The sequence below is a fragment of the Lemur catta genome, chromosome 19 (genome assembly GCF_020740605.2).
Source record: "Lemur catta isolate mLemCat1 chromosome 19, mLemCat1.pri, whole genome shotgun sequence".
NCBI lineage: Eukaryota > Metazoa > Chordata > Mammalia > Primates > Lemuridae > Lemur > Lemur catta.
The window spans coordinates 1162558-1188847 of NC_059146.1; the positions used below are offsets into that span (position 1 = coordinate 1162558).

General features: G+C 40.1%; 1 protein-coding gene across 5 annotated transcripts in view; it reads right to left on the bottom strand.

Annotated features, from left to right (window-relative positions):
- The window catches only part of ATP8A1 (ATPase phospholipid transporting 8A1), a 179858-nt gene that overhangs the window by 91117 nt on the left and 62451 nt on the right, over nucleotides 1-26290 (bottom strand). For all 5 annotated transcript variants that reach the window (XM_045531741.1, XM_045531738.1, XM_045531736.1 and 2 more), the window contains 7 exons: nucleotides 24753-24830; nucleotides 23718-23806; nucleotides 11949-12021; nucleotides 9745-9850; nucleotides 8454-8536; nucleotides 6878-6927; nucleotides 4443-4512 (listed from right to left, as the gene is read on the bottom strand). In XM_045531741.1, the coding sequence (XP_045387697.1) occupies nucleotides 4443-4512; nucleotides 6878-6927; nucleotides 8454-8536; nucleotides 9745-9850; nucleotides 11949-12021; nucleotides 23718-23806; nucleotides 24753-24830 (549 nt within the window). The remainder of the gene's footprint in view (nucleotides 1-4442; nucleotides 4513-6877; nucleotides 6928-8453; nucleotides 8537-9744; nucleotides 9851-11948; nucleotides 12022-23717; nucleotides 23807-24752; nucleotides 24831-26290) is intronic.

A 26290-nucleotide genomic window follows, 5' to 3' on the forward strand; every position in this document is an offset into this window, starting at 1 on the left:
TTTGATTAAAAATAGCTGGGATTTATTTTTCCTACTGAGCTGTAAACATCCCTTGTCAGCCTAGTCTACACAAATGATTTAATCTGGAGCGAATCCGTGTTCCGGCTGCTTTATGTTGGAGGTGTCAGATTCAAAACAGAGTCCCTCGTGTCGAACGCTGGCAAAACTGAGCCAGGGAAGGCCCTGCAGGGAGGGCTCTTACGCATGATTTGCCTTAAAACAGGAACTATGACAAGAAATTTTTCGCAACCACAGCTTACTATGTGAGTCACACAAGGACAGCTCGCAGCTCATACAAAACACCTGGCACTGTCTCACAAACCGAGTCCAACCAGGCAGCCTGCGATGACTCTCAGATCACAAGTTCTACCTAGCAACCGCTGCCACTGACCAGTCAGAGCTTGCCAATCCCACACCACCGGCATCAATTAACTTGCAATGAACTTTCTTTCAAAACAACTTAAGGCCACCCTGGTCTGAGCATATGCCCCCAAATGCAATTGTGTCATTTGTATATTCCCAAATAAAACCTCTTGCTTAGAGATTAATCTATTTTTATTCGGGGTAGACAATGATCATCTCCCTTGGCATGAAATTTCCTCATGTGCCTATGAGAGCTGCTCTTGCTCACTCACTCTCCACACGCATCCCAACCTGGTGCTTTCATGACCCCACCCCCAGGTTGCATGAGCTTTCCTCGGCCTCTCCCCACGATCTCGGTGAAACTCACCACTGTCTTCGGCTTCAAAGTGGGGAGGCCAGCTCCCACCTGGCTTTTTACATAAAGTACTATTTGCCTCATTTCCCCACAGAAGCCAAACTCCAGCCACTGCTCCTTGATTCTGAATCCACAGCCTGTGATGCCTAACTCAAGGCTTTAGTTCAACGAATTGCTTTGATTTGATATTTGTCTTTTGGTCTACAAAGATATTTATCTTGTTTTTGAGACTGGTTTTGTCTTCGTATTTTCTCTTTAAACTAACCATATCCATCCTTGCCATGAGACGCACTGAAGTGTGAATTCCAGGCTATCTCGACTGGAACGTGTTACCCATGACTCCCTACTGGAGCCTTAACTACTTGGGTTTGCTGCTGTCCTCGTCACTGTGGATTATTCTACCAAGAAGTCAGGAGACTTCCCAGATTCCCCTCCAGATTTCAATCTCCTTTTTGGTTCCTCTACTTTTCACTTTTAGCCTTCTTCTCTTTTCATGTGAATGTTTTCTTCCTATGGGATCTCACAAGTCCCCTGCTTTTCATTTCCAGCTACACTTGTTACCTCCTAAGTCTGTATCTGCACCCCAGATTTCCTCCCCAGTGAGATCCAGATATCTCTGCCTCGTGGCCCAGATGCAGCATCCAACTCTCTATCTTGGTGAGCAGTGTCACTTTGTCTCCTTAGTCAGCCAAGCAGAAAGCTGGTGATACTCCTACATAATCGTTCTCCTCTTCACCCACGTGCAACTGATTACAAAGTCCTAATCTCTCTCCTCTCAGTCTTTGCTGCAGTTGTCTTGGTTCAGATCCTCATTGACTCTTGCCTGCACTGTTGTCGATGATCCCAATTGGTAGCTCTGTTTGCATCTCTTTTCAGCCTTCAATCATCTTTCCAAATGGCATGAGAATGATCAGAAGAAAGTGCAAGTTCTTGAGCACGAAACAAACAAACAAACACATGAGCTACCTTCCACCCACTTTTCCAATCACATACTCAGTTATTCCCTGACCAACTACAAGCAGTTTTCAAATGTTTTACATGTTTTTGTCTTTTCATTACTTAACCACATTTCATAGCCAATTTGGGAGTGAGGGCAAACAAACCAATAAGTTAATATATGCAAACTTGTCATAAAAACAGAAACGTAGATCAAAGGATCAAAGCAGAGAGCCCAGAAATAAATCCAAAGATATATGGTCAACTGATTTTTAACAAGGGCACCAAGAGGATAAAATGGGGAAAGGATAGTCTCTTCAATAAATGGTGCTGGGACAATGGGATTTCCACATGCAAAAAATAAAATTGAACCCTTGTCTTACACTGTGAATAAATGTAAACAAACTCAAAATGAATAAAAGATAATGCCAAACCTGAAACCATAAAACTCTTACAAGAGAACATGGGGAGAGAAGCTCCTTAACGTTGGCCTTGGCAATAATTTTTCTGGATATCAGACCAAAAGCTCAGGCTATAATAGCAAAATAAATAAATGAGACTACATCAAACTAAAAAGCTTATGCACAGCAAAGGAAACAATCAACAAAATGAAAAGGCAACTTACAGACTAGGAAAAATATTTGCAAACCATATATCTAATGAGTTAATATCCAAAATTTATAAAGAACTCTAACAACTCAATAGCAGCAAAACAAATAATCCAATTAAAGAATCTCAAAGGATCTGAACAGACATTTCTCCAAAGAAGACATAAAAATAGCCAATAGGTATATGAAAAGGTTCTCAGCACCACTAATTAAAAGGGAAATGCAAATTAAAACCACTGTGAGGTATCATAGCCATACGGATAATGATTATCAAAAAGAGATAGATGTTGGCGAGGGTGTAGGGACAGAGGAATCCCTGGACACTGTTGCTGGGGATTTAGACTGATGTAGCCATTATGGAAACCAGTATGGGGGTTCCTAAAGTAATTAAAAACAGAACTGCCATATGACCCAGGAATCTCTCTTCTAAATACAGACTCAAAGGAGATGAAATCACTACCCTGTGAAGATATTTGCACTCACACGTTTATTGCAGCATCATTCACATAGCCAAGATATGGAAAAACCCAAATGTTCATCAACACACGAATGGACAAAGAAAATGTGGTTCATATACACCATAGAATATTACTCAGCCTCAAAAAAAGAAAGATCCTGCCATTTGACATGACATAGATGGACTTAGAAGACACTATGCCACATGAAATAAGTCAGACACAGAAAAAAAATATTGCACGATCTAATTTATATGTGGAATATATATTTTTTTTAAAAAGAGTTCAAATACATAGATGTAGAGAATAATGCAGTGGTTACTATGGGTGGGTGGAGGTGGAGGGGAAATAGGGAGATGTAGGCCAAAGGATACAAAATAGCAGAGATGCAGGATGAATAAGTTTAGAGATCTAATCTACAACACGAAAAGCAGAGTTAATAAAATTATATTAAGAAAAATTTTTTCCAGAATAAAAAATATATGCAAACTATCGCTATGATTATTACTAAAGTAAATGCAATGTTTTTATTTTTTATTCAATGTTTTAACTTCACAAAGTTTCTAGGTCAAAGACTATTCAAAACTAAAAAAGAAAAGATGTGATTTGCGTGTCGTAAACTAGATATATACCAACCATTTAAAGTGGGTGGTCTTAATGACTCTATCCCTTATCACTGAATGTTACCTTTGGGATGTAGAAGATTTTTACAGTATACTTAAAATTGTGTCCTAATCTTCTCTTTATGTAAATATTCCCCTGACTAGTCTTAAGCTTCTGACAAATCTTAGGTCTTTTCTCCAGTTCAAACTCTGATAATAAAATATACAGAATGAATCAATGTTAGGTGTTTGAATCAATGAGAATACAAAACTGAAGGAATCCTAAAACTAAATTCATGAGACATCATGAAACAATTCCACCAAAATGCTTTAAAACCAAGGCATTTAACATTCTCAAAAGGAATTTAAACAATAGTCTTGGGTTTCTTAAGTTCAATTACCAACTTTCCAAGTGATAAAGCAAGGTTGTTGATGCTACTTAAAATTGGAAAGTTCCAAGCTGGGAAGTTTATAAACTAGGTACCCCGAAAGGGCAATTCAGAAGGAAAATAATGATTGATCTTAATTTTAAAAAAGGCTCCCGTCAGTAGATTTCTCATTTTTCCATGAGTGTAAACATATTTTAACTGGGAAAACTGAGTTAGAATGATGTATTTACTATTTCTGTCAATATAACCTGCCAATACACCAAAGCCAACCAGTAGAAATTCTATGATAATTTAAGAAATGCAAGACAAACAGTAACCACATGAGGAAATTACAGCAGAAATTGTAATCCAATTTTCCCCCCATTCCTATGGTCATTAAAAAATTAGATTGAAACCGAAGTGGATCAGTGTATTCTAATAAAATTTTAAAATAGTTTCTACATTTAACTGTCTTCTAACATAGCGTATACAATATAAACTCCAAATATTATGTATAAAAAATTGAATTATAAAAATAACCTAGGCCAAACTTTTTCAAAGCACCAGATTTACCCAGAAGGCATTCCACATTTCACCAGAAGAGGTGGAACACTCTTGCTATAAAACACCAGCAACAGTGGATGTCAGCAGCTTCATGGGACACATCTGTGTCACATTTCCACAGCAGAAGGCCTGACACATACATTATAAACCATCATAAATCGAAACTGTAAAAGACAAAAATAAAAACTTACGGCTCCTTTGCAGTAGAGTCGTAACTTCCCGGATGGAGTCCGAACAATCACTGACATTCTCTTTCTAGCGCTGAAAGAAAGCGGTTTTCCATCATGTGTCATCATACCAAGGACATGCATATATATGCTTGTCATGTCCCACATGTTTTAATATTCACAATGAAAAAATAAATTTGACCAAATTATGAGCCCTGACCTTCCACATACACAAACTATCCCCTGGGTGTGCAGCTGGGTGCCTTCGAAAGGTACATTATGGTTTTCAAAGCACCAGGGTACCCTACACTGCCCTAGTGGGATAATTTACAAAATAGCTCCCTAGAAACCTGCAAGAGTTAAAACCCACTAGAGTAGAGTCCTGGTTGAACGTTTTCAAATTTGAAAAAATATTTAAGCCAGTATCTTAAAAGATGGATTGTATGTTATGCTTTTTATAAAAACAGAAAAGATAATAATAAAAAATCAATTTCTATTGAAAACAAATGATAACCAATGATACCAATCACACATAAAGGCAAACAACCAGCACTTTAAAAAACAATTTAAATACTTACAACTATCGTCTTTCAATAATTACTAGCAAACCACTGGCAACATGCAAAAAACCTAACTTATGCCGGCAAAGTTAAGCTAATGAGCACAAACATTTTAACACTGTGTTGGTTTTATTAAACACAAATTTAATAAAAACTGTTAGTCAAATGTGTAATATCTTTCAATGCATTAGTAAGAAGGGACAGCAAATAGCACTGAAGAAACAGGGACAGAATGACACAGGTTAGAACTCATTTTGACCCACGAGTTTATAAGCAATCTCTCTAGAACTGTGGGACACAGGACTTCTCAAATGTCCCCATCTATCTGGTTTACCTGATAATATTCCGCTGCTAAAAAACTGAGATGAGCTCAATATACAGTACAGTCAGTTATGGTGTCACAGCCTACAGTCAGGAGTTTCTTCCAGAGGCGTCTAGAAATATTTAGGTTCCCTCTTTCTCCATCTCTGATCCCCCTGGTCCTACCAAGGCAATCTCCATGCTGTACTCCAGGAATACATCTGACTGGCCTCCTTTGTAATGACACCTGGACGTTCCCTCTCAGCTCTCCCCGATTCACGCCTCTCTGAACCCACGTTGGTAACATGGTCCCAAACGCATCACCTTCCCTGCTCTGCTCTTCTCCTGGGGAAACCCCCAAATACTGGGTGACCGGGGACCCTCTTCCGTGGCGCATCATAGGAAGTGGATGTTGCTGGAGAAGGCGCCGTGGACATCAGTGAACACCGGGTATCGGACGGCACCCGGCGCTCGCGACTGCCCGGCAATCCGCCTTCTCCCACAGCTCGCCCTCTCAGCCTGCCCCGGGCCACAGTGTCCCCTTTCCGCTGTCAGAGTCTCCACGCTCCTCCTTCACCCCCGATCCTTTGCATTTTTGCAATTCACTTTGATGGAAGCCTCAGATAAGAAATTCCTTTTCTTCCTGCCACTAAACCTACGTGTCTCTCTCTGTGTGCACCATCCCCTCCAGCTTTCTTCCCGAAATGATGGAGGTAGTAATTCTCCTATCAGACCTTCCTTCCACATGTCTGTGAACCTCCTCTCATCCTTTCTCGGTACCTTACTTCCAAAAGTTATGCTGCTCTCCCCTGAATCTGCCTCTTCTCTCTAAGGATCTTGCGCCTCAGTGTTTAAATACACTCTAGTGTCTCCTGCAAAACTCACCCCAATCCCCCATCCACCGAGCCCCCTCATGGCCTTGACTTTTTGAAATGTCCTGTGAATGGTGATGCAATCTTTAAAGATCCTGCAGCAAAGCCTCACCTGCCTCAAGAACGCAGGTCAGCTGGGAAACTACGTGGTCCCATGGGAGTAAAAAGGCAAAAACTCAGAGATACCACGGATTATAACCGAAGGCCTCTGTTATCTGACCTTAAGAAATGAAGTCAGTAGGGGAATCACTTTGCATTTTGTTCTTTTCTACTAGATGATGAACTAGGTCTTATGCCTAACAGAGACACAGATACAGTTTCTGAAACCCCAAGACAATTAGATGGAATGAGCGCACAATTACAACGCTGGCGTCCCGACTCTGACTCATCTCCACTCCATGTAAATCTGGTGCCTGTAAGCATAACCACGTTTCCAGACCACTCGCCGTGAGACCCCTCGCCACACACACAACACGTGTGAATCCGACACTTACATTTCAGGAAGATTTTTAAACCGCCCCCAGGAACCACAAATTGCAATACTTTAATGAAAGCTGTTTATGATTTGTCTACGGCTACGACAGTTAAAAACATACTGAAGATTTTAATACAGCTGTACAAATTTAAATAAAAACCGAGCATATTTTCTAATTATTTAAAAGGGAAAAAATAAAAATGGATATAAATTTATCTTATCCATACAAATCACAGAGCCGATGTTTTTTACCTGGTGAACTCCAGGACATTCAGCAATTCGTATCTTTCTTCCTGCCCAAGCTAGGAAGAAAAGGAATATGTGATTATATACAGTTGGAAATATCTGAAACTGTTTGGAAATAAACCCTAGTCATGAAGTTTCATGTAAAAAATGTCAACACAAACCTTCCCTTCTGAAATAAAGGAGGGAACTTGCTAACTTTCAGGTTAATTGAGACATAGGAAGTAAAAAGTCCAAACGAGGAGAAAATCGAAAGGAATTCCAAATGCTATGGAATAAAAATTTATCTTTAGGGAAATAATTTTGTGTCAGGAAATACAAAATTAAAAAAAGAAAATACTGAATACAACAATGTTCAGCTATGAATACTGGTATAACAGAAGCAGTAAATAATGATTTTAAGTGAGAAATAATTTATATACAATAAAATAATAGATCTTTAATGTATAGTTCAATGAAAATCGCACAGTTTGACGAGGGTGTACTCCATGTAACCACCACCTCAACTGAGATAGGGAACACCCCACCACCCCATCAATTCCCTGGCGCCCTTTTCTGTCAATCTCCCCCCTCCCCGCCCCCCCGTAGGCAACCACTGTTCTGAATCCTGTCACCATAAATCACTTGTGCCTCATATTGAGCTGCACATAAATGACATCAAGGAGGACGCACTCATTTGTGCCTTTTTTTTTTTTTTTGGCTCAACATAATGTTTTTGAGATTCATCCATGTTGTTGACGAATCAGTAACTCATTCCTTTTTATTGTTTATTATATTCCATTGTAGGAACGTATCGGTTTGTTTATCTGTTCTCCTATGATGGGCATTTAGTTTGTTTCCAGTTTTTAGCCACTATAAATACAGCTGCTATGGATATTCTGCTACAAGTCTTTTTGTAGACATAAACTTTCATTTCCCCTGGGTAACAAGTACAATTGCTGGGTCAGCTTTAAGTTGGCTTTTACTAGAAAATTCTGTAAGGTTTTCCAAAGGGACTGTGCCACTTTTAACACATGTGCTAGCAATATACGATTGTTCCACTTGCTCCACATCCTCATTAACATTTGGTGCTGTCACTATTTTTAATTTTAGCCTTCTTGGTGGGCGTGTCGTGGTAGCCCATTGTGGTCTTAACTGCATTTCCCTGATGACTAACTGTGTTTTCTCATGTGCTTACTGGCTATTCCTATATCTTCTTTTGCGAAATGTCTGTTCAAATCTTTTACCCATTTAGAAAGTTGAGCTCGAATACCTAACTAAAAATTGTTATAATTTTAATAATTTTGGGAGTATGAGGAAGGGTAAAACAAAGGGATAGTGATTTGAGAGAGAAAAATCCTCATTTAACAGAATAGTCAGTAAATAAGACTAAAATTGAGGAATCAAAACACATATCATTTATCACATATTTTCTGAAAATATGAGATGGTGTAAATGCCTGAAGAAACAGGTACCAGCACAGACAGTGGGTGCTTCTGGGGTGGGGAACCTCTATTTACCATGAGCTTTTTGATGTTACTTTACCCTTGAAACTATGCAAATGTACTACTTCGATTAAAAAGCATTTTAAACACAAATAACTTACTGAGTCTATAATCACAGAGTCCGGTGTTCTCCCCGTGAACACAAAGTTCAGTTGCCTGGCTGCTCGGACCAGCGCCCCCTCGTCTGTTGTGGGAAGAGAGGCGAAAGCAAACACGTCATGGAAAACAGTCCATCCCAAATACGAGAGAAACACAGGATTGTAACATCGTTTTCTGTTTAACTAAAGCTCTCTTTATTCTGGCCCATTATCGAAATCCAGTCTTTCAAAAATGCCGAAAGAACGAGGGCAGTAATCTTAAGTGTCTGACATATGTATCGACCCCAGAGTCATATTTCTGAATATTAAGTCTTGCTATTAGTCATAAATTCCTAAGAAGGATAATTTAAATGTACCCCTTAGTCTAGCATATTCTCCAGAAAACCTTTCTCAAAATGAATGGCACAAGATTGCCTTAAGTTTTATTCTTTTCCTCCTAAAAAGTCAAATAGAAAGAACTAATGCCACTAATTGAAGATTCAGTTTAAACAGATTTATTTTTCTACGAAGTAATTAATTTCATGTTATATGAAATCTGTTCAATGCCAAAAGTAGGATGTGGCATAAGAAAACATTCACACAGTTTCTATTCTAATTATATGAGAGGTAACAATGCTCAGATTTTTAAGCAATTTGGTACCTTCTACAAATCACAGGTGCCGGTTTAGAATAGACTTTAAAACACTTCAAGGTCTCTAAAATGTGTTCCTTCTTTTCTAGAATTTTACAATCATCTAATTATCCAATTTTACATTGAAAATAGGCCTAACATCAAGCATAAGTATTAAATATTGGTAACTATACTAATAAATATTTTATGGACTCCCTTCAAAGGTATAAAACTTTCCTCACCCAAATAAATACACAAGCTCCCTGGATTGTCATTTCCAAAGAGGAAAGTAAATTGGTGTTTTAATGTCATATATGCTCACAATTTTTAGGCAAACATACCTTCCTTTTCCTGTTTGCCTAGATGCAAAAGTAGTCTAATAGTTTGTTCTTGGTTATTTATAAAGAAGGAAAAAGTTATTATATGTATGCAAAAAGGTATTTTTCACTTGTGAGAATTTTGTTAAATTTCCATGTAAGTTACGTCATATGCCAAAAATTACAAAGTTATGCATTTTAACACGTCTGTATTTAATCCTGACAGCCAAGAGTTTCTAATTAGTAAATAAATTTTTTAATCTAAAAAGCATACTCAATTTGGCTATCTTATTTTTGAATTGATTTTTTCCTAGACAATCCCAAATTTTGGAACAATTTTCCACAGAAAAAGACTTCACAAATGTACCTGGAGACGCAGCTTGATAAATGATCTTCTCCCCTTCTCGCTCGGGCACTGCCGTGTGGCAGACAGCCATCATCGTGAGAAACTCACATATTATAGGCGCAGTCGGCTGCGGGAAACACACACACAGTTCAGCCCTTTCCAGTTAAACACTAACGACAGCAGGACTTGCCGTCTATTCAGAATGCAGGCGTTAAACACTGGGCGTGCGGATTATAGGCAACTAAGAAGCCAACGTCTATTAAGAAGAAAAAGATATTTTTAACTCAAATTACTCATTCTTCCACTTTCTCATTCATTTTGTCAAATAGAAATCGTACAGTGAAAAGGGCAGAGATGGTTGAAGCCTATCCTTGGGGAAACGTTCATTTACCCGGTTGTAATTCCTGATCCGATTTAAACTTTAGGTTTATCATCTCACTCCCTTACTTCTGCTTGGAGTGATGACGACAGGGGTTTCTCTGAAATGCTCCATCCTCCCTCTCTCCAAAAACGGTAACCTTAGCCTGGTCCGTGTTTCACTGAATAAAAACAAAGAACTGAGCGGCTATGTCCAGTGGACTTTCGTGGCCCGAGGAAGATAGGAAGGTGGATCCTTTCTGCAAGGAACCTGGAGTTCACAGGAGGAAAGTAGCCAAACATTTTAAATTAAATATCTTCCTGTCTAGCTCTCAATCAAGGCGAATGGCATCCAAATTAATAAAGGAAAATCATTTTTTTCTAAGCTCTTGGGCAATAAATAAGTGAAGTGACTGGAAAGGTAAATCCGAACGTTGTTGGAAAAACCTGTGTTCAGGGTAGAAGAGTGGGCAGCGCAGGCAGGGCCCGGCCACCTGACGCTCAGGCTCAGGGGAGACAGACCGGAAACAAACACACAAGCGTCGTTTATTTGCAGCATGATAAGCGCCGTAGATGCAAGGAGCAAATGTCGTGTGACGTGACTCGGGCGAGCCCGTGGTTTTTAATCAAGATGAAATGTTTGAGCTGATGAGGTTTTAGCGTCATGAGGAACTGAGCCACGTGGCTTCCAACATGCAGGAAGGAGACTGACAGGGAAGGTCCTAAGGAGGAAAGAGGAACGAGCTGGAGAAAGGGGAGGCCAGAGTGGCCTGGGGGGGAAGGAAGGAACAGCAGCTCAGGCTGAGGGTGACAACGTAGGTGGGCCGGATCCCTGTGGGAGGACAGAGAAGGCGGAGAAAGGTTTCTAACAGGGCAGTGACGGGACTTGGTTTCCAGCTGCGATTCCAGCTGCCACGAGCAGCAATAACTGGAGGGGCTGAGCCTGGAACCACGGGGACCGGTTGGGAGGCAGGACAGTGACCCGCACAGGGACGCTGGTGGCCTGGGCTGGGCGGCGAGCGAGGGTGAACCGCAGCAGACACGCAGGACAGACTCTGGGAGTCAGGTTTCACAAGGGCGACTCATCAGAGATGCGGATGCAGAGAGGAAAGAGGCATCAAACGCAGCCCTCAAGTTCCAGAAAGAGCGAGAAGACGGGGGACGGTGCAATCCACTGACACCGAGAACGCAGGGGGAAGACGTGGTCTGGATCTAGGTTCTGCTGATCCTGGAGCAAATACTTTGTTGATGGCTCTCTTAAAAACACAAGGATACACCCTGCCAGGGCCTCTCCCAGGGGCAGGGGTGGTGGGTCCACCTGTGTGGGGTCAGCTACACGCTTTGGGGCAACGACTATGAATTCGGGTTTTGACACACTGAGCTTAAAGCGACTGTGAGAAAAAGTTACGGGGCTGAGACTCCAGGAGACGCTGTGATTCGACCTGATAGAATTTGATAAGTGTCGGTAGCTTCACAGGCAGGATGTGGCAATATCTGCAGGGTCCACGTAGATCTGGCCTGGCCTGTGATGCTGAGCAGGTAGTTCATTCCCGCAGATACTGTGAAATTGTTAGTAAGTAGTGAGCTGTTTCATAGAAAATTCTATAATCGTTTCACAGAGAATTCTATCAGGGTCTTTGAAAAGAGAGAGTACGGATTAACGACAATATTAAAACTAGATTTCTAACCACCAAGAATGCATGATGGCCAAGTAAAAAGGATTCAGCCAGAATAGATTTTGAAATTAATAATTATTAAAAATGATCATGTAAGTAAGAAAAGAAATATATAAACATGGAAGATAATTCAGAGAAACACCCATTAGTTTTCATTCATTAATGAAAAGGTAGTGGTTCTATGTCGCTTACATGATTATTTTGGAGATTTTCCAGCAATGATGAATCGCTGAACGTCTTTTCGTCCCCCATCTGTGAGCTCTGCCTAAAGGAGAGAAAACCAGAGTCAGCCCAGATCATTTATACAAGCCTGCTACTTGTTACTTACTTTTAAGTAAATCATTGTGTCTCTAAACCCTTAATAAATTAAATATAACCTGGCCTGCATTTCTAAACACAGTATCACAGACTTTGTGACTGTATCCTAAAATATATTCTAAATGTATCTTAAAATGTGACATCACATTGTAATGAAAAATAATATTTTATAGCTCATTCTTCTGGAGTCAAATTGTATTGTAACAACATGAAGTTTTAAAAAATTAATTTCAAAAATATAAGGAATAAAAACAATTAAATTTCTTCTACTTTCATAATATCTTCATTTTAGAATTCTAAGAATAAAGTTATTATAAAAACAATATTGACTAATTCTTTCACTTTAGCCATATGAGAAGTCTTTATAGTGATGATCATTATAATATGAAATATAAAAACATGAGTAATAAACCATTCACATTTTATAACAATATCTATCACTAATATCTGAGCAAATATTTCTGAACGTATAATATTTGTTCTGTATATATAAGAACAAATCATAAAACTGTATGGAATTTTCTGTGTCGTGGCTGTCTCCAGATCAGCATGTGTTAAGGATCTCATATGATACAAACGGAGTCTGATCCTCTCTGTAAACTATCATTAATCTCATGTCCCTGCAAGTTAATATAAAAATATTCAGTTTCAAAAGAAAAACAAGAAACATTTAAGTGGGAATGTAAAATAAAAGAGTATAGTTTGCAATGTTTAGTAGAAAAAATACATTAATATATATACACCTGAGCTTTTATGCAAAGAAAATTTCAGAATCCACTGAGAAAAAAACATGTCCAATATTAAATCATTATAACCCAGAAAGCTTTTCATCACAATTTTCACAGGTTACAAAGAGTATTACCCATGCCAATGTGTCAAATATCAAGACTTTCATATTTAAAAGCCAGCAGCTTGGGCCGGGCGCGGTGGCTCATGCCTGTAATCCCAGCACTCTGGGAGGCCGAGGCGGGTGGATCGCTCGAGGTCAGGAGTTCGAGACCAGACTGAGCAAGAGCGAGACCCCGTCTCTACTAAAAATGGAAAGAAATTATCTGGCCAACTAAAAAATATATATAGAAAAAATTAGCCGGGCATGGTGGCACATGCCTGTGGTCCCAGCTACTCGGGGGGCTGAGGCAGGAGGATCGCTTAAGCCCAGGAGTTTGAGGTTGTTGTGAGCTAGGCTGATGCCACGGCACTCACTCTAGCCTGGGCAACGCAGCGAGACTCTGTCTCAAGAAAAAAAAAAAAGCCAGCAGCTTGAAGAGAAGAAAAATCATTGAAGAAAATAAAATTTGAAGAAACAGAACATCCACAGAATTTTCAGTAAAATACATTTCTCCAATAAACCAAAGGAGGAAGTTAGAATGTTTATAATAAGATACAACCTTATTAGCATGTAGTAGTTTAGAATTCTCAAAATATCCCTGGGAGGCAGAATGAACACATCATCATTGTTATTATTGCTCTAGTTTTAAAGATGGAGGGAAAAATCCAAGAATTTTTAAATGATTTATCAATGGGTACACAGAAAAGTTAACACATCTTTCTTCTCCAAATATCACCATTTATTAAAATAGTTTATTATTTGGGGCTTTATGAAATTTCTCTATTATTAAACTGTATTCATTAATGGTTTGTCGTTATACCTCCCTACTTATTTGCTAGATAAATCAAAAACATCAAGGAATACTCACAGTAGCATCCTGCATGTAGAAGTCTATTTCCTTTCCAAAGAATTCCAGACTAAAAGCCTTCATAAATCTGAAGATATGTCTTACTAATCTCACCAATTTTTTCATTGCATAAATTTCAGTTACCATGACTGATACAACTTTCCAATGTATTTATAATGGAGTAACTTTAGACACGCAATTGAAATATTTACCAGGACACAGCCCATTCTCCACTCACGAATGAGGGCTTCTACCACGGATACTACTACAGAAGAACTCTTCTCCCAGAAAGAGCCTTCCTTCCCAAGATCATAGACACACAAGTTACCCTGGCTTGAGGTCTGGCGCCAAGACGTGGGTGGATATTTGCAGTCCATGGATGCAGGGTCTTTGCAGGGAATGCCACAAGTGCCCATGTGACAGGGAGTCACTCTGGCTCTGGCCAGAAGGGGTTGAGCCCTGGTCCTGCTCCTCCTCCTCCTCTTGGAGGAAGCGGATCTCAACGGGGGCCTTGAAGACCCCTCCCCGCCTTTGGCAAGACGCTCCCCGGGCTGTCGGCCTTGGCTTTCTCTGTGCCCCGCAATTACTCCCTGGCGTTCTTCACAGACAGTGGGGCAGCCTGGCCTCCTCGGCCTCCTCCGGGTAACCCCAGCAGCCTGGGGGCAGGCGAGCGCCCTGGAGCGTCACCTACAACCCGGGTGCTGCCGAGCAACAGGCCCCCGACTCGTGCCTTGGCCTCCCGGATCGCACACCTTGTCTTCGCCACTCGCTTCTCAGGTGTGCCCGGTTTCCCTCTACGAGTACAGAGCTGCAGGACTTTAAAGTAGATTTCTTGAATTTCTTCCTCAGTTGCTCCAAACAAAAGAAACCAATGGGGACGACCGCGGAGAGGGGCCTCCAGGGTCCAGGCAGTGAGGTAAATGCCCGAACAGGCGATGCTTTCTGAATAAAACTCCACAAGACTGTGTGAAGACCATTCTTCGTGCAATGCCACGAGGTCTGGGCCAGGTGTTGGCCACGCTCACTCTCTCACACCTGAAGGTACCTAACGATTATCTTGCGATGAGCCTCACATGGATGCAAAAGTCCACTTCTCTGGGCCCTCGTCTTCCCCCCTTTGTCATCTGGTTAACATCATTCCCACCCAATAGTAGAGGCCCAGGTTTCCTTCTCTCCCAGCTGTCAAAAGCCATGAAACACACTGATGATGGCCCCCGTCTGTCTTGAAGCTTCTTCTGTGTTGGAGGCCAGGTGACCACAGGCCATTGGCACACGCTCCACAGAAAGCTTTGCAGCGGACTTGGCATGAAAGAACTGCTAAGACAACACCACCCAGTGGCCGTGGCCCCCGCCCCAGGCAGAGCGGGATGCCGGCACCTGGAGGAGCTCACGGCCCGCCAGGTAGGTCAGTCTCCCCATTGGTGCTGAGGCCTCTCCAGGTGGATGCTGTTTCTGGAAGGATCTGCACCTCCCGCTTTTCAAGGGCACTCCTGGTTCCCAATCAAAACTCCTTGTAGAGAGATTTAATTCTTAGAAATGAACTTGTTATTCAGAGTCGAGTCAAGTCCCAGAATATGAACAAGGGATTGAATTCAATTATAATATTTTTGTTCAACACTGGTTTTGACCACAGTAATGAAGCCTGGTTTTCCGTGTGACTCGAAGTATTTCTGAAGGCAGTTATAGCCGAGGAGTTCCAGAAACACCACGTGAAACGGTTGCAGTGCTGGAATAGACTGACAACAACGACTACCTTGAACACGAACACTAACCTGGAGGTGTTAGATCTCATTATTGCAGAGTCACACCTGGAAGAATTTTTCAGTGAGCCTATTTTGTGCAGCGGAATAAATAAATGCCACTCATGTCACACATAATTACAGGCCAGAATGAAATGGGGAAAATAAATAAGATCAGAAAATAGAAAACACAGTGTGGTCCCACCCACTGGTGTTAGTACAGCGATAACACTACAAACCACAGTGAAACGACCAAGCACAGATGCTTTAAGGGAATCCTTCTGAACAATCACCCATGTGAGTATTTACTTAAGTTATTCTTAAAAATATTCCTAAAAATTTTAAGAATAATATGGGAACCACATTAAATAGTTAAGAAAAACTAAAATAAATCTGAGATTTGCTTCAAAATAACAGTGGGGAAAAGGCCCAGATGGATTGAAATTGGTCTTGAGTACCGACATTGAAGCAAGTGGACCGGTACACCTGTCTGCTTTTGTCTATGATTAAAATTTTCCACAAAAAAGTTATAAAAAGAGAAAAATGGTCATACAAATATGTAGTTTGGAAAGTGAGCATAACTCAGGGCTACACAGATGCTGAGAATAACAGATTTTTTTCTCCAATCTCCCAAATATTGATACCATCAATTTAGAGAATGGTAAGATTTTTAATAAAAAGGAATTACTCTGTGAGGTTATATGCTGGCGGATGGTTCTTGGCAATAACAAGAAAACTATATCAATTTTGGAGTCAGTAGCTACTGGCTGGGAAATGATTTTAACTCTGTAAACTATTTATGTTAATATATTTAAAAGAGCAGGGCTTCGGCCACCATCTAATTACTGTTAACGTTAAGAGGATCTGTTTCAAAGGGTTAATACATTACAGATTTGCCTTCAAACTCCACTACATATGAATAAAGTAATCTACATACATTTCAGTGCTAAATATTATTTTTTTTAACCTGACATTTCTGTGGTGAGCACAGGTTCAAGCAGGGCAGTAAAATACACACAGCTCATGCGCTTCGTACACGGAATCGAAAGAGCTTCTCATCACAAGGCGAAGCTGTGCACCGGCAGGGTGGAATGCACTTCCCCGTCCTGGACTTACAGACGCGTCTACACTCTCTGCTTCTGAACAGCGGCAGCGTGAAGGAGTGGTCAGATGCCTGGAGAACGAGAACTCAACCAGGACCCCACTTTCGATCTTGGTTTCGTTGGCAACGAGAACCCAACTTGGGTGAGGCTGGGAAAACGCCAGGTTTGTGAATCTGCAAAGTTGTGTCTCCCCATCACGATAACTTTCCTCCAGTTCATTAAATGCTACCTGCTCCACCTGTTCTTGTCGAACACCACAAGAAATTTCACGGAAACACATTCCAGGTTGAAAAATATTAAATGAAACAGAGAAAAAAAAATCATTTTGAAATTGCAAGGATAGCTTGTGCTCTAAAAAGTAGATATTCTTTAAAGTTCTTTGAAGTCTATAGGATGTAATGTAACCAGCATACATTCTATAAGCAGGCCGATGGAGGTTTGGACTCTGGCTCCCACGTTTAACTCTGGTTGTATACTTTGGGGGCAAAGTACTTATCAGCTTCTTTGCCTAAATGTCACCAACTTTCAAATGGCCACGTCAAAAGTGTCATGAAGACCAAGTGAGAACCACCAGAGCCAGCACTCCCTGTGGGCTTACTACGTCTAGACACTATGCTGAGCACTTGAAAAAAAGGACTCATTTAATCTTCGACACCTCCTCATGATGTAACTACTATTATTGTATTATTTACATTCTTCCAGACGAGGACACTCAGGCAGAGAGTGAAGCCACAAGTTCAAAGGCACCAGCAGAATGAGGATCGGAACCTGGGTGATAAGAATCCGAAGTTCACTTCCCTGACCACACCACCTACCCCAGAGTGGGACGTAGAAGTTCACAAAATAGTTCTTTCTTCACCCTTGCAGGCCTACAGGTAATTATTTTGTAGATGAAGTAGTCAAGCATGTATTTAAAATAAAGCTAATTTTATTATAAAGGTGGCAAAAGGCTTCCCTAGTGCTTCTTATAAAAATCATTAATATCTAAGTTTATATGTAAGTGCAAGTGAAAATGTACAATTTATTAAAAAGCTGACATTTTTTTATTTGGAGTTATCTAGTTCAGAATATCAAATATAGAACTTTCCAAAAGGGTTAAAAAAAGAATTTATTGAACTAGATAAAATAACCTCCTCTTTCCAACAGTCATTAAAGTCTTAAAGCAACCTCTATGGAAAGTAGGGTATTTTAAATGATCTGAGTAATCAAATACCAATTTTAAACATTTCCATCCAGTCTTAAGAAGAATATGGTAACAGTAATTTTCTTCTACTAGGAGTAACCGAGTTATCTTTCTTAGAGAAAATGTGTATCAATTCTACACTAATGACTAGTGTTTAAAATTAACAGAATTATGTGAATGGTGCAGAAAAGCAACAAAAAAGATATAGTCAAAATTTTAACTACACTCTTAAAGGATTAAATAAAAAGGAATATATAAAACATTAAATTTGAATTATCCACCAACAGTAAGATGCTTTGGCACATTTAAAAAATCCTAAAAATTATTTAGTTGGGTGTAGGCGTCAAAACGTGACACTCCACTCAATGAGCATGTGAGGACTCATTGTTTGTCACGTGAACCAAACAGCTGTCTCTGTCATTAACCCTAGGTATTATGAGGTTTACTGAAAATTATTATATATTATTATTATGCCAAATCCCCACTTTATTGAAATAAATTCCCTGTTTAAAAATATTAAATGATGCTATTCAACTTCAAAGCATATTGGAGATGTGGCTTAATCATAAAACACACATGTAATCTGAAAAGTAAAATGTAACCACCTGTAAATTCCCAATGTTCTCTAAAGTTACTCACATCAAAAGAACCAGTTTTCTGAAATTTCATTTCCCACCAAATCACGACGAACTTTAAAAACAGCAGAATACATGTCTACTATTCCTAGATGAAAATGGGAATCCATGGGGGGGTGCATTTTAAGGTAAAACAAACAAAAAAACCCCCATAAGTTGTGAAATTAGACGTATAAAATGCTGTCTTCAATAATTCTAAAATTAAATATATTCAAGTTAACTCTAGTCCTTGTGGTAGCATGGTGTTCCAACATTTGTCTCAGACATTTCATTTAAAAAATGTTCGTTTTGTAGCCTGCAGACGTATTAGAAAAATGGAAAGAAATGTCAAAGCAAATTCCTTGCAGGAGCGTCTTTCCGGGGCTCCGCAGAGGACACACCTGGTGGCAGCAGGTGGCGCTGCTGAGCTAGGAACCCTCAGCGTCAGCAGCTGCAGCTGAAATCCCAGGCAGCCCGGGGATGACTCCGGAATGGACCATTAGCCTTTATTACAGATAAATACTGTAAAACTCTAGCAAGCTGACCTTTACATGTCTCTAAAAGGACTAACGGTTATTCAATACAAAAATCAAGGGTATCTAACAGACGACAAGAAATACCTACTTTATAACACTGGCATCCTACCTGGTCAGCAATGCTTTTTTTCTTTCAAAAGTAGTGAAATGTGTCTAGAAAACAACACGACGCAAACCTCTTAAAGAGATCGAGGACCCGGAGAGGGCCAGGCCGCTTACCATTCATCGGGAGAGCTGCCGTAATCCTCGGGTTCGGGGACATGGCTTCAGAGAGCAAGCAGAGGGGCAGAAAGAGGAAAAACAATCACAGAAAGGCCGGAAACATAAAACCGTGAAGCAGGGAAGTACTGAAAGACAGATCTCCACGAAGCTAAGAAAATGAACTTTTAGTTGCATCCGAAAGCTTGGCAGTTAGCGTAGTAAGTAGAGCACGGTGATTTGCAGTAACTGGGCAGAATCGCCAAGTTCCCTGTAACTGGGAGCCAACGTGCCTCTTTCACCACAAAATTTACTTATTCTGTGCACCCAATTCAGGATTTAGTAGGAAACATTTCAACTTAGCAGTTTAAACTGATGCTAAAGTCAATGGAAAATTAATCATATGTATTGTATAATCAGAATAAAGTATCTTAATGAAACAAACATGCTCAAACCTAGGAACAAAGTATCATACTGATAAAATTTGCTAACTAGATTTCAGAGGTAACTCCCGCTACCATGAGACGATGGTCCCTTAAACACCGACATTAAAGTAAAAGGTAACTGCATTTCTATAACTGAATGGAATCACATTTTAAAAGGTGAACTCATATTCAAACATTTTCACTTAAACCATAATTCACTCATTAAACTATTCTCTACCACAAACAGGAAACATGTTCATCAATATTTTCTTTAATCTCATCCACTAGCTCATTTGAGGACTACGAAAGCCTAATGGATGCATTTCATTTTAACCAGCCAGGCTCGTACTCAGGTGGAAATGGTCCCTGCTACACGACAGGGCAGATTTTCCTACTTCCCTTTTCTTTCATTATATATGACCAGTCAGAATTTTCCCTTTAAGTTAAATTTATTAGGTACAGGTAGAGTTTTAACATATTGACTGACACACTATAAAAAATTTTTTTTCCCTGGGGACATGGTGTTTTATTAAAACAAAAGAATCTTTCCTAATTTATTTTTTTATTGTTTTCTGTGCACGAGTTATACGTAACTCAATCCATGTTTTTAGGATTGTCAGTATTAATTGTAACAATAAGAACATCAACAAGTAAGATTTTCACAAATCAACTGCAGCGTTTTGCTTCACGAGGCCCCAGGCTCAAAACTAGCCTGAGTTAAACACAACCCACGTGGCAGTGCGTGTGTTAACATTCAGAGCTCACTACAAACGTGAAGTCATCGCTGTCTCTGACGGATGCACAATAAACCTTGTTGAAGACTCATGAGATTCTTTCACTCCCTAAACGTCCACTCCTCTCTCTTCACCCTTTCGTCAGCCCAGCCAGGGCAGGGCCTCACCATCCCAGGTCGACTCTGCTACTTCCAAACACTAAACCGCTGCCAGCACGGCATCCGCTGTGTCGCTCCCATCCCAGAGGGGCCGGGCCCTGTGAACCCCTGTTCCCTCTCCCACCGGAGCGCTTCCGTGCATGCTAAGAGGGAGGGCTAACCAAGCTTCTCGTGGGCTGCACGCCCAGAAACGGAGCTGGCACGCTGCCAGGCTCCGCGGGAACTGGCCGCAGCCCCGTGTTGGAAGCAATCGCTTCCCATCGACCTCAAGGCTTGGACCTCAGCCCCCGGACTGTGCCAGGGGAGGGCCCGTACCACCCAAGCGACAAACCCCGGGCAAAGTTCTACTGACTTGCACGGGCTGTGCCCCAGCCCCTGACCTCACATTAGGGTAGGGGCTGGTGCTTCCCGGGTTACGTGGCTTGGAAGTCCCAGAGCTCAAGGGTCAGAGTCCCCCGCCCGCCCGGACTCTGGCACTGCCCTGGCAGAACACTGAGCCTCATTCCAGAGTGTGAGGAGCAGCAGTGACCCGCACGCCTGCTGCCCATCCTGCAAGTTTCCTCGTGGTCACTGCCCCAGCAGCTCTGGGGGCTGCGTGCTGTCCGGCTCTGGCCTCTGTATGCGTCACTGCTGTCAGATCCACCCGGTAAGTTCCGCATGTAATCAAGTTCATCCTGAGATCTCAGCTCCAGTCTCACTTCCTCAGGGACCATTCCCTGACCTCCCAGGTTAGATCAAAGCACCCACCATAAACCCACGTAGACCTTTGCACTGTGTTATGGTTTTATATCTGCCTACGTGATCACTGAATTATCATCCATTACCCCCAATTAGACTGTAAACTTGAGGAGGGTGGGAACGATGTGAACTTTTGCTATTTTATCTCCATCAGCATCTGACCAAGTGCCACATACACAGAGACTGGACAAGATTTGTGGAGGTAGGTGAATAGATGAATGAATGGTGCTGACATTTGTCACCAGTCATGGTGAGCAGTGACACAAACCTGTTGGCTATAATCTAGTACTTCAATTGTGAAGTTTCTCATGGGGAATCTTTTCTCAGGATTAAAGCAGCAACTGATCCTTTCAGCAAACATACTGCTACACAAAATATTATCAAGTAAAGCTATCCACACACTGCATTTATATATAAAAATTGCTTTTAAGAACTTTTACTTAAGGAAAATGTAAATGATATTGTTAATACTAATTAAATGTCTTACTCACAAAAAAGTACTGTTTAGTTTGCTTAACAACATTTTTTCTTTTAAACATCAGAGATTATAACTTGTTAAGCTTCTGGTATTCCTGAAAATATGACACACTATCCAAAGAGAAAACATATTTTGGTTTATACAGTTAAAATCCGCAAACAAGGGAACTTCTGGTTTTTATTTCTAAACCTTATGTTAGATTTCATATCTGGAAAAGGACCTTAGACATCATCTGGTCTCACCATCCTCATTCTAAAGAGCTGGAAATATCTGAAAAGAAATTGTCTAGGGTCACACGGTGAATTCAAGACAGAGCTAGAACTGTGCCTATCACTGTCCCTCATTATTAAGAAACGTTATTTCTCCACAAGGAAATTCATTTCACTTGCAACTTAATCTAAGTGCTGACAATACTCAGCTCAAACCCACCCTATCCTGTGTATCAGTTGCTAATGGTCCATCACCAGCAGACACAGGAATGGCTCCTCAGAACTGCTGCCCAGGAGTGTTTAAAGATCTATTTATTCCAGGAATAAAACAACCTGGTAACATTCAGAAAAGAGGCTAGATCTAATTTTAGTTTTCTGTTCTGATAGTTTCATAATCAATAATTACTAATTTGAAGAACTTGCTTATTGAATTGAAAATTCGACTAAGCAAAAAAGGATGACAATTACTACACAGGTGACTGTAGACATACTATTTATGAATGAATGCAGAATTCGTGTAAAAACAAACATCACCATAAATCCGACAGCACAATAAACTCTAAAATCACAATACGCCTTTTCTTTCCTCCTCTGGGAGAATTATAGGTGAATATATAAATACAAGATGTCAAAAAGTGTGGCTGCAACTCTCCTGCTCCAGGTGCAGTTGGGTAGGGGTCAGGGGAGGGGGGACACAGCTGGGAAGAGCCAGGAGAGCCTCCTTTGTCTACGGAAACTAGGAGATCTTGGAATGAAGGAAGATGCCAAGTAGCATCCAGCCCAGGAACTAGTAACTAAGCTTCTTAAATCAACAGCCTCTTTGCAGTCTGAAAAAGCCAATCAACTGTCTTTTTAACTTCATTTACACACATGGTTTGAAGTCATTTTCAGTCCCACTCTCTCCTAACCCAGAGAACGAGGATATCTAGGAGTAACCATGCACTTGTCAACTTTTTCATGAAATGGTTACTTATTTACCATTTGAACCAGGGCATTTTGAAAATTCAACGCTCTTTGCATCCTGGCTTGCTGCGTGGAGACAGAGAGTGTGAAGAGCCGGGTCAAGACAGAAACCCCAGGAGCAAGTGAGCCTGCGTGAGGAAGAGGCTAACATGGACTAGCCCACAGGGACGGCTGGGAAGTTTGATAACAGCCGCAGTTACCCAAACAGGGGAGTGTGTTCCACCTCTGGATGTCCTTTGCAGAAAATGCAGTAACTTTCTCACATGCCCCTAGAACATTATTTCTGAGGGGCTACTGACCAGTTTAGGGGGCACACCTGGAAGTAAGAAATCAACCAAATGGGCGCTGGACAAGCACCTTCTAAAGGACGTTAATAGCCTGATAAAGGTTCTGATGGTATCCTTTATCCTCCAGATTAAAGCGTTTCATGTCTCTGCCTCCTTCCTAGCATCAGAATTTTAGATTGCTCGGTGACTGCAAAAAGGAGAGATGGTAAAAGAAATAAAGCAAAGGGAAAACCGTGAGAGGAATAATACTATTTTAGCTTGGAAACTGCCCCAGGCCTGACTGCATGTTCTCACCCGTCCAAGCTGTGCTCTAACTATGGCATCCTACCGGGAACCTACTTGTGCCTCATCACCAGGGCCAGAGAGACCCTCAGCACCACTGAACACTGGAGCAACCACTGGGCAGGGCCCGGCCCTCACCCCACGTGGGAACAACAGCAAACTATAAACAGGAAATGTCCAGGTGTCCTGAAATTAAAATACCTGCTTTCTAGGTTAAAAAAACCCTACAATTCTCCCCCAATAAGAACTCTCAAATATATAAAAATGGCCAGCAGTAATTAAATAGGTACTTCTTATTCTAATTGAAGAGAAAATCTCACCCATAAGCGACTCCCGCTATGGTGCATTTCTTAAACTGCATGACGTTGCAGGTCAGGGTGCCGGTTTTGTCAGAAAATATGTATTTCACCTAGAAAGAAGTTTGATATTTCTCATTCATATTTCAGAAGTTTTTTTATGCCAGTTTTTTGTAGAGGAAAAACATCCCTTAAATTGTGCTTTTTATCAACTTTGTTACATTGTAGGGGTGCAGTGAATGTATTAACTGAATACTTTCTGCACATTCATCAAGGAATACATCCAGCGATTTTTTTTTAAGTATTTTAGCAATGAATCATTTCACAGATGAATACTAAAGACTATCAACATATTAGGAAAACCACGTTATATACAAATATGCCTTAATATGGTCTGAATTTCCACTAAAAAGTGCCACTACCACCACTTCACATTTATGAAGCACCAAAACATCTACCAGCATTCTCAGTGTAACGAGCAATTGTAGAATTGGTGATAGCCTGTGCAATTAACTTCATGCAACATCTGCATTGGTAAGAAAAACAACAATTCTGGACTAAATGCTATTTGAAGAGTAAAGAGGTGCAATATGGCAATGGTACAGAGCAATCTTTTTTCAGCTAGCATGTGTAAATGGATTATAAATATACATGTATGTGAATATAGTATGAATTAGAAATCTAAAATTCCTATTTGACTAGACTCACACAACCTCACCAATGAACTTGAACTTCTCCTTCTGAGTTGAAAGCTATGAACAATTCTAATACTATATGTAAAAAATAGCCAATATTTTACATACTAATCAGACCATGCACTGAGGGACATTTGTAGGCTCATTAAGTACCTTACACTGAGAGCAAAATCTGCTTTAAACAGTCTTTTTAAAACTTCATTTACTGAAAAGTGTTAATCACTTCCTAACAAATATATTTATGCTAATTATTCAAATAATGGAAAATTAGGAGCCATCCATTCGTTTGAAGTTGCCACGTTCGGCAGATTATTACAGAGTCTGACTTCTAATTCACCATAGATCAACAAGCAATGGAGTCTACCTGGCCAAGTTCCTCATTCAGATTGGATGTTCGAGCCATCGCAGCCGTGTCTGTGGGTTCATAGTGCATGTCAAGATCCTTAAAAAAAAAAAAAAAAAAAAAAAAAAAATTGGTAAAAGAAATCATTGAATACAACTGGTAATAAGGAATTGGGTGAAATTTTAAAAGAAAATAATAGTATGGAGATACCTCAAAGAACTAAAAACAGAACTACCATTTGATCCAGCAATCCCACTACTGGGTATTTACCCAAAGGAAAAAAAGACATTCTATAAAAAAGACACCTGTACTTGAATGTTTATAGCAGCACAATTCATAATTGCGAAGATGTAGAAACAACCCAAGTGCCCATCAATACATGAGTGGATTAATAAAATGTGGTATATATATATATATATATACCATGGAGTACTAATCAGCCACAAAAAAATGGTGAACTAACACCTCTTGTATTAACCTGGATGGAACTGGAGACCATTCTGAAGTATCACAAGAATGGAAAAGCAAACACCACATATACTCACCATTAAATTGGAACTAATTGATCAACACTTATGTGCACATATGGAAATAACATTCATTGGAAATCAAGCAGGTGGGAGGGGAGAGAAGGGGGTGAGTAAATTCACACCTGATGGGTACAATGCACACTATCTGGGAGATGGGCACAGTTACAACTCAAACGGCACAAAAGCAATTTATGTAACCAGAACATTTCTACCTCCATAATGTTCTGAAATAATTAAAAAAAAAAAAAAGATAAGATAGAAGAATGAATAGGCATGATGGCCGAGCCCGAATACTTTGCAAGGCTATCATTCAAAAATAAGATTAAACATGTTCATAAAAGATCCATTGAGCAGAAGAAGAATCAAAGGAAGACAGTTATTAATCTCATTTAATCAACAGTAATCTCATTTACTAATGAGTAAAAACAGTTACTAATCTCATCGTAAAGCTGCCTTATAAGGAAGCCTGGAAAACCTTCCCAGCCCATCTGTCAAGGACGTTATAAAATTTCTGTGTATTAAAATGGTCATTGAAAAGCATAAGCCTGCTGGGTTCATCCAACACTAAAATCATGTAATTATTTGAAGCAAATACTATTTTTGAAAATCCAAATAAAAATTAAAGCAATCAACTAGTTATTTGACCTTGACAATGAGTTGCCTTATTATTGCTATAAGAAACTTTACATTTTAATTGTATTTGCATATATTTTATTAATATTACACAATTTTTCTGCTACGTATCTCCTGCATGAAGTGAGCTATACCTGCAGCACATTTTAGATTTCTAAATTACACTGATCTTTTACCAATGAATCAGAGATTGACAGCTTAGGTGGATCATTCACCACAAGAAGATAATGAACAGCTGCAAAAGTATCAGCAGTTATATTTTTTTAAATCCTAACATTGTTCATATTGAAAGACTTTAAAATGACATAAAAGAAAGAAACATCAAAATGAACACCAAAATTTCTCAGAATAAAAGAAACATTACATTTTCTGGCAGGTTAGGCCTGAGGATTTATT